The sequence below is a fragment of the Siniperca chuatsi genome, linkage group LG2 (genome assembly GCF_020085105.1).
Source record: "Siniperca chuatsi isolate FFG_IHB_CAS linkage group LG2, ASM2008510v1, whole genome shotgun sequence".
NCBI lineage: Eukaryota > Metazoa > Chordata > Actinopteri > Centrarchiformes > Sinipercidae > Siniperca > Siniperca chuatsi.
The window spans coordinates 32,215,331-32,227,496 of NC_058043.1; the positions used below are offsets into that span (position 1 = coordinate 32,215,331).

General features: G+C 38.0%; 1 protein-coding gene across 13 annotated transcripts in view; it reads left to right on the forward strand.

The window, feature by feature from the left end:
- Window positions 1-12,166, forward strand: part of nfasca (neurofascin homolog (chicken) a) — a 167,815-nt gene that overhangs the window by 91,589 nt on the left and 64,060 nt on the right. For 11 of the 13 annotated variants that reach the window (XM_044212838.1, XM_044212828.1, XM_044212882.1 and 8 more), the window contains 3 exons: window positions 2,200-2,374; window positions 9,001-9,018; window positions 11,539-11,644. In XM_044212838.1, the coding sequence (XP_044068773.1) occupies window positions 2,281-2,374; window positions 9,001-9,018; window positions 11,539-11,644 (218 nt within the window). In that variant the 5' untranslated portion in view covers window positions 2,200-2,280. The remainder of the gene's footprint in view (window positions 1-2,199; window positions 2,375-9,000; window positions 9,019-11,538; window positions 11,645-12,166) is intronic. The other 2 variants (XM_044212847.1, XM_044212933.1) reach the window with 1 other exon arrangement.

Genomic DNA, 12,166 nt, shown 5'->3' on the forward strand with positions numbered 1-12,166 from the left:
GTGGTAGGTGTTTGCAGGTTTTGGGTGAAATCTGACTACTGCCCTCAGGCCAAAAAGCTGGTGTGTCTCCTCTGTTGTGAAATCTGTCCTTTATCTTACAGCTCATAGTTCTCACAGAGATAAAGGCTGATACTAAAATTGTGTGTTTTTTGACCATTTGGTCAAAAGCATTGTAAGAATTATCCTAATGGAGCTCCACAGCGTTGAAATGCTTCATGCCAATCATTGTACGATAGGGCGTTAGTAAATAAAAATAATCAAAACCTTTATTTAAGGGAGGCTTTGTAATTAACAGCTTAATCAACAGAAAACAGAAAAAAAAAATGTAAATGAGCCAGAGTTAGCTTAGAAGGTAAAATTTTCATCTGGCTTGTCAGATGTTAAAAAGACAACCCATAAAAATAGCATACTAAAACACAGAGGAGAGAAAAGTCGAACAAAGTCAACAAATTGACTGTTTACAGCAATGCTCTCTTTAAGGTTTGGTAACATTAGCTAACGCTAGTAATGCTATAACAAGAATGTATTGTTTATTCTTTCAAAAGTTCATAATATTTATGTATTATTTTTGAAATCATACTTACAGCATGGGATCATAACAGCTGTGGTAATTGTCCAGTCCAGTTTTCACTACAAAGGATATTACTTTATTTATTTTAATTGTAATTAAATTATACATTTCTTTAACATTTATTCATACAGTTGACTCAATAACAGTTGACTGAGTGTGCCCAGTGCAGTCACAGTCTTTGTCAGCACCTCCTTTATGTTATGTCACATTCTCCACCCTCATTTTAAGACATTTTCCTGGAGATTGGAAATGGCAACCTTATGGTAAACACCCACCCCCACACTCCCACCTGATTTTTCTTTTAATTTATCCTGTTGTCAAAGCTTTGAGCTCTGGTGTGATTTGAAGCAGAGTGAAGGATTGATCCTGGTGGGGGGTGGCAGCATGGGGGACAGGGATTAACAGTGGGCAGGTCGTCCTGGTATGGTTGCCAGTACACAGACTGTCATATGGAGGTGGTGGGGAGGAAATTAGAAATCTCTGGCTTGTGGGCTGGCTGTTGAATAATGGAATAATGTGGCAGGAAGAAGAGTTTAGACCACTGGGTGTAGAAAAACATGGATGTAGTGTCCATGTTGTCACCGGCCTCCAAGTTCCTGCAGGGTCAATCTAAAGCGTCTATGTAGGTTTACCACTCACTGCCATCTTTGCCAGTTACTGAGGCCAGAAAGGCCTAATTTGGACAAAAGGCAAGGAAGTATGGTATGGGTGGAGTTGCGGTAACACAAAGAAGAAGCTACCATGACCTGGGAAGACAGATATCAGGGCCTCTCAAAAGTTTAAAAAGTCACACATCCTTTAAAAAGACAGTAGGGGTGACTCTTTGGTAAGATTCAATGACCAAATACAATGGGTGACGCACCTTGTTTGTCACTGCAGGTGTCCACATTATTAGACAAATGGATGTGGAAGCATAACCACTAAGTTTCCTGCTTTTTCACTGACATTATATATAAGTTATATAAGTATATGACAATATTCAATTAAGTATTCAACATCAAATGATGTAAACACATTAATGTTTATTACATTTGCTCAAATGGTGATATTTGTTTTTGTAGAATTACATTTGCCTTTTGCATTTGCATTTGAAATAAAAGATATACTCTATAAATAAATTAAATTTGTTAATTTTCGTAGAGATGAGACCCGTGAGCCAAAATGTCTCGAGAATTTTGTCACTATGGTGAGATGATAAGTGGTAATATAGAAGTATTACCCTGTCCTATAAAGTCTATAAACACCGTTTTGTAACTGTAAGTTAAAAAATTATGAAAATATACATTGTAGCAAAGACATTTGAATGATGAAATAAATTATCCCAATAATCCATTCTCCATCATCATGTCTGGGCAGATGATTTAAAGCAGCTTGTGATTGGAGCCTGATCCCACTTTGTGAATCAGTGCTACAGAGCTTCTCCTTGGCTTTGTTTCTAGGCTGCTCTCTCTAGGGAGCCACACAAGGACTCAGCTGTAAATGTAGGCCACAGTCGACACACACTCTCGTGCCAGAATACATACACAGCTACACACTCACAAACAGTTTGTACTGTAGTTATACTGTACGGTCTACTACTCTGTCTTCATCCTAAATATTTGTCTCTGTTTCTGTGTCTGTACTCACAGGTACTTGGTGCGGCTGTCAGGAGAACCATCTAGTCAATCAGGAGAGGTGAGGGGCGAGGCCAGCCAATTGGAGGGGGAGAGATGTTGGGGCAGGGTGGGCATGTGGCCCTGGCTCTCATGTCATTACTGCTGCTACTGTGGCGCGAAGCAGCACCCATCGAAGTCCCACAAGATCGTAAGTCACTGTCACAGCAATCATCAGATCCACTTTAACGCAATATGTTACAGCAAATGGTGATACAAAAGCCATACCAAAAACTACGACAATTAATTTGGTCATAGGGAAGTTGGCTGAGATAGATGGCTCAGATAGGTTTGGAATTGGGGTTACACACGGGTGCTCAGTGGTGCTAGGATTGCTGCAGCCCCATTGACTTGCAGTCTGGAAAACAAACATTTGGACAAACAAGGATGGTGTCGTGGGTGATTTTCTTCTTCTTGGTCAGCTTTTGATAACTTAGGAACCAAACACTGAGATACAGAAGAACGAAACTCTCACTTTCTTCAGTACAAAGTAATTTATTCTTCGGATTGCAGAAAGTACAATACAAATCTGGAATACGAAGGGTCTAGATTCAGAATGCAGAACAACAACATTTCTCCCGGCAATCAAACTTTTCATACTAAGCTCTTCCTGATGGGATGCGATCTTTCAGGTTGGTCAATAATTCAATCACTCAAACACAGAACTTTCTCATTGGTATGATGTTGAGGCATGGATCGTGTGTCATTATGCTGTTGCTAAGCAGAACATCTGTCTACTAAAACTTGCCTCTACTTTCTGGCATCAGGGCAACTTCTGGTATGGATGCTCTCTTCCTCTTTCTCACAAAAACAACCCTGTAAGTCTTCTGGCATGTTCAGGGCAGAGTGATCTTTCACTTTCCAATGTTCATGTGCTTGACTATACTTACTTTCTGATCATTAGTGCTTCATATTTTCTTATTATTAAACTTAATACACATGTTATGCAAGTAATATGTTTGCTTTGATTAAAATAAACACATATAGGTTATGCATTGATTATTCAAATGACACAACTTTGTTCAACAATGGTAGTACTACGGTAGTTGTTAGATATATTCCATTTGGTGTCAGATTCTGCCAACCATTTTTAGCTCACATTTTTACAAACTCTTCAAACTGTATACTGCAGACACAAGTTGACAGAGTCCAGTTTGCCTCGTCAAATTAAAAGTCATTGCTTATAGCCTTTTAGTAAAGGGCAGATCATTTTAGAACTCATTGCAAGTGAGATATGTTTTCATAAGTCCATTACACAAAGTTTGTGTTGGCATTGTGAGCTTACAGTGAAGATACAGACAGGAAACATGGTGGAGAGAAAGGTGCATGACATACAGCAAAGGGGACATTGTGGGTGTAGGGTATGCATCTTAGACAACTAGACAACTGAGATTTTCTGCAAATGTTTTTGAACATTTGTCCTGACCATTATTCTGACAAGGCCAATTGGTGAATGCATCATCATTCTGTGGCAGTTTAACAGTAGAACAGATACCATATTGTCTGCATCTTCCAGACATCTGCAGCTCCATTAGGGCTGGGTATCATTCAAAACTTTTCGATACTATTTTCGATACCAAATTTATAAAATCCATTTTAACGAAAGAAAATTACATTACAGATTACGCCACAATTACTCACTTCAGAGGAGCTGTTCAAAGACCTGTGAGCAGCTGGAGAAACTGTTTTTACACTGCACACTTTATTCAACCTGGATGACCTGACTTTTGAAGAAAATTATGGAATATCTGTATAGTATTGGATTAAACAATACAAAAAAAAAAAAAAAACATTAAAAGGAACATTAATAACAAACAGTATGGCAGCAATACACCATTGTAGTGTATAGTCTGCCTTAGAAACTTAGGATCACAATCTTATCATCACCAACATATTGGCTATTAAGCTATTAAGCACTGCTTGATTTAGATGGGCCCTTTGAAAATGAAACTGTGGGTGTTAACTATTTGCTCTAAGCAAGGCCTCATTCAAAGAGTAAACATTTTTTCCTCTCAGTTAAAAGTAAACAAAAATAAATACAATTTTATGCCAGTTTCTGGTTTAAAATGGCTTCTTATCAGATAATAAAAAGACAGAATGAATTGGCATGATTTAGGGGAAAAAACAGAAAATAGATAAATTAATTCTACTCTAGCTTCAACGGTGAAGTTAATGCACATGTTTCAAGCATTGTAGCATTCATTTTTTTTAAATATGAAACCTGAATATAAATATGAAATATGAAGTGTGTTGCTGGAGCTGTATGGCAATGATCACATTAACATTTGATTATCATGAGAATAGACTGCTTCCTGTCCCTGGGTAATAGTGTGTCACTTTGGGTGGTTCCCTCATTGCAATTTCAAGATGATAGGTCCTCATTGATTCCAACATGCACATATTAATATGTTATAAAGATATACTCCCAGTCACATATATTCTCATTTCTGAATTCTAGTACAAAAGCCAGACTGGATCCTGCTGTTAAACTCCTTTTTCACAACAAAGATGAATGTTTCACAATTGTACAATGACAAATGATTTGATACTGAGAGAGCCCCAAGGACACCTGGCTTATATGTTCCATACACAACTGCATGCTCACACACACAAACACATACACACACACACCCGTGGGAGTCAGCTGTCAGCTGCTCTGTCTTCTATTCTTCTGCACCCCTATGGGGACATCTCTCTCTCTATTTTTTTAGAAGCCTGACCTTTCAACCCTGGATTTATGATGCTCTATTGATCTGACACACACACACACACACACACACACATCCTGACAAACAGAGAGCATTTGGTTAATACCCTAATAACCCAGTGACCTCTCCTTAATGTATTCACCACACTGTGATGACAGGCAGGGACCATTAGGCATTAAATGTATATCAAGAAGACCATAAGTGTCCTCTTGGTAGGTGTACTGATGAGATTTAGTTAATAGTGATCAATTTCTCAGCTTTGCAATGCATGTCATCACATTTTTGTATGGCAAAATGATGATGTGTTAAACCCTTCATGACTCTTCCCTTGTAGCTTTTTGTCAGAGCCAACTAAGGCACCACATGCTCCACAGTGTGTTGATGGTCTAATTCAGTAGACAAAATGACAAGCCCCATCCCCCTCTTTTCCTTATGTCTCCTCATCTGCTTCACAGCAAACTGAACTCTTGACCTTTATTGATGAGTACTCTCTGCACATCCCCACAGGACACACACACACACACACTCCATCTCTACCTAATAATATCTAAAGGGCACAAGATGAATGGTATTTAAATTCAGAAAATAGATCGGGGGAGTTTTACTGTAGCTGACAAAACACAGTCATCATTATTAAGTGGTTCAAATATACAATACATGTAGGCAAAACACATAATAGTGCATAGCAGCATGGATGTAAGCATACATACATGTGCATACACACAGCACACACTTTATATCAAGGCTCATCTGTAACTGTCATGCAAACACAAGGTCACGCTCTCAACACAGGATCGCTTCATTGTTGTGTGCATGTGTGTCTGTGGGGAGGAGGCTTAAATCACAAACATTCTGGCAAGTCCATACTACTGCTAAATATCTATACTTACAGGTATTTAGTACATTTACAGGACAGCATTTGGAAGGTAAGAGAAGAAATAAGGAATGAGAAATGAATGAGAATGGTGTCTATTGTAGCACTTGTATTTCTGCCTTATGAAGAACTATTTGCTGCCTTTCTTCTTTTTCTGAATGAAAAGCAGCTGCAATGGTTTGGTCAAATTTCCTTTTAAAATCTTATTACTTTGCGCTCCAGTTGAAACATTTCTATTGGTGTTGCATTACATTACACTAACTTACAGTCAGTCACCTAAAAAGATGGGTCACCTTACACACTTCATTGTCAGATGATTTTATCAGGCTGTTGGGGCATTCCGTCAGAAATCAATCACTTTGTGACCTCACCCCTTTCGATTTGAACAAATGTTTTCCTACACGTTAACCTATATGAGAGAGTGTTTGAATGATGTTTGATTAACCAGAATGACCAACCATTCAATTTATTTATTTTTATTTATAAAGCGCCAATTCATAACAGAAGTTATGTCATTCCTATAGAGAATGTTTAGACCGTACTCTTTATAATATTATTTACAGAGACCCAACAAATCCCACCATGAGCAAGCACTTGGCTACGGTGGCAAGAAAAAACTTCCTTTAAGAGGCAGAAACCTCGGGCAGTACCAGACTCAATGGTGTGCGGCCAGTTGGGTTGCATACAGGATACAGGAGCCCTCAAAGACCCGTATTTGACCCACAACCCACAAAGACACAGATATCTTCTTCAAAAATAAACATAATAGTATGGTTCTCTTATTATTGGAAATCTTACAAACAAGGTTATCCACAATATCAATACTTTTGGTCCAAAGGAGATAAATATGCAAATTAGGTGATTTTTTGTCCTTAAACCTTAACTTGCAAAAAACGTGTAAACTCCGTTTTTTTCTCTCCATTTTTAAATATGTTATAGATCAGTCTAAAACATGAATCCTTGACATTGCCTATTTATTAAATATTACTTTTGTTTTCCCCTTTGTTTATTATCACATGACTGAAAAACTGAAAATTAAAATGAAATTACATAATAAGGAAGCCCAAGTCAGCAAAAATGTGTAGTGCAAAGTCCTGTGAAGGTGTGAAGATCTTTAATTTTTAATTTGAAGCAACTAGTCAAGGGCTGATGATGCTTTACTCATCTCATTTGGACTTCGACAGTATATTCCTGTTGCATATTCCTGTGTATGACTCCACTGCTGTGAGCACATCACCCAAATCAACCACCAGTTCATCAGGATGTCTTGGGAAAGTAAATGATGTAAAAGGTCCCTTTTGGTGCAAGACGTTAATTTCTACCTAACGCTGATTCAGATCAACAGACACCACCATGCCAAGCCACCAGTCTCTGGCATACTGATCTGTGAAATAGCCTTTGATTTCTTCAAAGGTTAGGACATCGTCTTCAACTGTGATTGGTTCTTCTATTTCTAGTTCACCTAAAAATGGCTTGAAAGTAATGAAGATTCCTAGTGCCTGGTAAAGTTCTTGCCTGACTGAAACGTAGCTTCAGAAATTCGTTCTCAGCAAGCCATTGTGATATTGTGAAGTATTCCACTTCAACAGCGAAGATATTGTCCTTAGTAACGAGGTACAATTGATGTGGAGTCTGTATTTGGCATTTCTAAAGCTGCATTTCAGTCAGACAGTGATTGATTTCTGACAGAATGCCCCTGTTGTTGTCAATCATCACAACGCTTTATTTCAGATTGTAATCTAAAACAATAAAAGCCAGTCTAATCATATCCAGCATGCATTAAAAAATTACTGGACAAACATAAACTAGATGTATATACCAAATGGGACAAAATGACCCCACAGTGCATACTCCTTACTTAAAAAAATCCTCCACAATCGTATTTCCTTTGGCGCTGCAGAAAGCAAAAACACATCTGAATCACATATAGAATCTGGCTGCTAAATAAGTGTCCCCACTGAGATAAAATGAAATCAAAATGAATCTGAACAGTGACTTGAAATGCTTGTCACATTGGAAGGAAATAAAAGCTGCCTCCTCACCAGCAGTAAGCAGCAGCATACAGAAGCTGAACTCATCAACACTAGATCTGTAGTCTTTCTTGTGTCTTTACTTTTGAGAGGGATTTCATGGATTGGCCAGACTAGAAAACATGAGTGTGCTGCCTTAAGTTAAAGGTACACTTCCTTGGTTTTATCATAGTTCCCAATACTGCCTGCAAATCACAACTATGAAAAAACATCAGCAGTTAAAAGCTACTTGCAGGCCTTTTGAAGCTTCAGCCAAGCATGTGATTAATAATCAATTATTTGCAATTGAAATAATGACACTCCAAATGACACTGTGTTACAGTCTTTGATGTACAATCTAAAGCATAACTTTTGTGTTGTCTTTCTCCTCCTTACTGCTCATGTTTTACTGATACGGGAACTCCTTACAGGTGAGTCCTCAGTCATCTTTCTCTGTTTCACTCTATAGATCACAGTTCTCTCTCTCATTTGTTATAACAGCTAATTCAGAAAATGTATTGCATCAACCCTATACAACAGTGGTTCTCAAGTGGTCCAGCCTCAGAGTTCAAATTTTCCCTTAAACATCAGGTCACGGTCCACACATACTGTAGACCAACTTAATACCAATTCAGTTTATTTCCATCCATCCATCCATTCTGCCTGTTATTGGATACAAACCTTGTTGCTGTTAGGATACAATCCTAACCATTGTGCTGCCTCTTCAATTTGATTTCACAAAATGAAAACTTAAGTACAACTTAGGCTTAAAACTCTAGGAAAGACTGCAGCAAGAGAGTACAATCAAGGCTTAAAACAACATTTAAAGAAACATTAGAGACATTGCAATAGCAGTTGCAACTAATTCAGGCTTGTTCAGACTACTAAAACTATTTTTGCAACATAACGTGAATTGGTCTGACAAAAGGATCAGGGCAATACAGCTGCAGTGGTGCTATTGATAAAGAGAAGAAAAGTGGTTTTCAACCCAGAAAGTACTTCACTGCATTAAAATGCACCCCACCAGTTGGGAACCACTGCGCTATAACATAACATAACATGATGAATATGCAAAGTCCTAACATAGTACTGTAAATATTTATATGTCTCTAATATGATTAACAATCACATTACAATTTGTCCATCCTTCTCTCTGTCTCTCTTTGGCTTTACGTTGGACTAACAGCAAAGATCCTGCAAGACCGTAAGTGTTTCTCTTTAACATGTCTCTGCTAATGTTTCTGTCCTACCAATTCCTTTTGTAGCTTATAGCTCATAGTTTGTAATGTTGCAGTAGCACTTGCTAATATGAAGGTGAAAAAGAGCGCACACTGAACAACTGGTATTTGCAGGCTCCATAGAGGCAAAACACACATACATTTAGGAAACATTCTACTGATGATAAGATGACACTATGGGACACACATTAGCACACATTTGATTTAGGGAACACACACTTTGCAATCTGTGACTTTTTGAAACATGCCCTTGTATCATTTCCCCAACATTTGTTAATGAATGACAGTGAATGATAGATTGGTGTATTCCAACAGATCATTGGTTGTAAGAAACAGTAATTAATGTGCATGTGAAATACAGTAATATCTCAATATCAGCATTATATAGCAGTATATCATTCATAACACAGAGATAGTTTAAAGAATTTGAGGTCTTGGAGGATATTTTTTAAGCTGATATGTTGAGGAGTAATTTCCATACCAATTATCTCTCATAGCTTGGCTTCACAACCAAGCATACTATACAAATACTCTTATGATTGCCATAGCAACATGAGGGATATATAATACAGTCCCTTTTCAGTTGTGGATGAGATTAGCTGGAATAGCTTCAACAGGGAACCTGTTGTCCTCTCTGTTATGCAGGAATTCTTCTTATGTCCAGTCACAGAGCTTTCTTTTAGAGCATTGAGCTTCTCCTTTAATCTAGCAGGCGGCTGGCCCTCTGAAGTGCTTGTTATCTCGTGTTGTGTGTACAGTATGTGCAAGAGTGTGTGTACTTGTGTACAGTGTTAGATTTAAAGCCCTGCAGGGCTCAGTGAGCTAGAAATACAAAAGGGCTGTAAGCTGTTGGCGGTGTGGTGTGTTTGTACTGTTGAAGGTTTTGGCTCAAGTGAGCCATTAAATATGTATAGTAGACTGACCACAGCTGGGGAGGCTGAAACTATGATCATTTTTATTGTTTTAAGGCTGGTAATGGCCTTATGGTAAAATTTAAAAAACAAAATGACAAAAAGGATGATTTATTAGAAATGGTGTAAAGGTAGGGCAATTTTCTATAACTTGCTATTGTCAACAAATTGCATGAAAAGAAAGAAAAACACATCAGTGAGCCACACTGTTGCACTGGGTGACATATTCTTCATTATTATGAACGCACACACTGTATTTATTTAGACTCAAGCTCACATACACCATCCTGCTGCCCCAAATACTCGCTAGAGCACCAAATGTGGATTAATCCGCCGCTGAAAGTAGTCCCCAACAAATGCACTATTTCCTCCTGTTTGCTAAAAACTACAGTGACCATCTGTTTTAGGAAATAACTGAGACTTTTTAAAAGATGGAAACTATATATATGTAAGCTGTTTTTAAAGATTGAGGTCTTCAGTGGGAACCAATTGGCTTGTGGCTGAGAGACACAGACAGGGTAAGGAAGTCAGAAAGTATTGAGCCTTGAGTATTGGGTAAAGCTTCAGAGCCTTTTCCATCCTGGTAAGAAAATAATTCTGTGGGAATCCCTGACTATTAAGTAGCGTTTTAGGTAAAATTGTAAAGATAAGTTTTAGCAATAGGTTTTAATCACAAATGGTATCAGCTTATAACTGATGAAGAAATGTACCGGTATAATGGAAAGCTACAGTTTATGTTTTTGTTATAAATAGGTCCAACAGGTCAAGAAACACCAACAGTTTATCCACATTATCTAAACCATTGATATTTGGAGGTCAAACTGAAGGTCAGCTCACCTGAAATTTCTGTAAAAATCCCTCATTGCACAGAAAACAATGTGTGCGGCCACATCAGTAAGTACACTGGTTGATCCAGGAAGTCAGCCTGTAAACTCTGATGGATGTTTAGGGACAGTTTGGATACTAATTTTACCGTTGGCTTTTCTTTTCTCTTCCAAATACGTTTGGCTGGCCTTGAGGTTTGCTTACAATCTGTTTGGTCATCTGACTGCTTGTGTTTCTTGCTCCATTGGACCTATGTCGCCATTTTCAGAGGTTTCAGCAATTATTTAGCTGATTACAAGGTTATCACAACTTATAGAACCAATTGCCAGAGCTTCAAATCCAAAATTTAATAAACTGGAGTTTTCCTTTAATTTTTATTACCTGTGAGTATTTAGCTAAGTAGTAGCTTTGTGTGGGCTCGGGGATCTCTGATTGCAGTGTTTGCTAAATACTGGGATCATAGAAATGACTGAAATTAGTTAAACTTGATTGTAGGTGGAAGAAATGGCTTTGTTTTTGGCCATGTATGTGTGTGTCTGAAAGATTTATGTCTATACATATAATGTAAATACATATAATAGTCAATTATATTATTATAGAATATATTATCCTACATATTTGGTATCATTGTAAACTAGAAATTAGGATGCAAAGCAGAACTGTGTGTGTGTGTGTGTGTGTGTGTGTGTGTATTATCTGTACACAACCTTCTTCCTGTAACCTTTCTTTATCTCTTCCCTCCTCCCACAGTGAAGCAACCCCCCACTATAGTCAAACAGTCAGTGAAGGACTACATTGTCGACCCCCGAGATAACATCATCATCGAGTGTGAGGCCAAGGGCAACCCAGTGCCAACGTAAGGAGTACACACACACACACACACACACACACACACACACACAATGCCCTCACAACACACTCAGGTATCTGTCCTCTGCTCATTACTTTCAATTTTAAGGAATAGATCCAATTGCAGAGACACAAGCAGATGATATGTTTAAGGGGGCTATCCAGTAAAGCAAACGGGGACAAGATCCGTCCAGCAAATGTTCAGCCCAGAATTAAAAAAATTCAGCAGTTACATTTCTTTCCCAAAACAGTGTCCCCAGAATTCTTAGATAATACACAAACCTCATTGTGGACAGTTTTCATTCAAGTTCCTCCAAAAACTGTTGACAGTGTGTTTTGTGGATTATCCTGAGTAAAGGGGACCTGGGTAATTAAAGCCAAAACTTTCTGCATGACTAGGTACCACCAGGGGTAAGTGAGAAACTATTATTATTATTATTATTATTATTATTATTTGGGTAAATCAACCCGTTAACCCTTTAATCAACCCTTAAAAGAATTGGCATTTTTCTACCCTTGTATTTTCTCT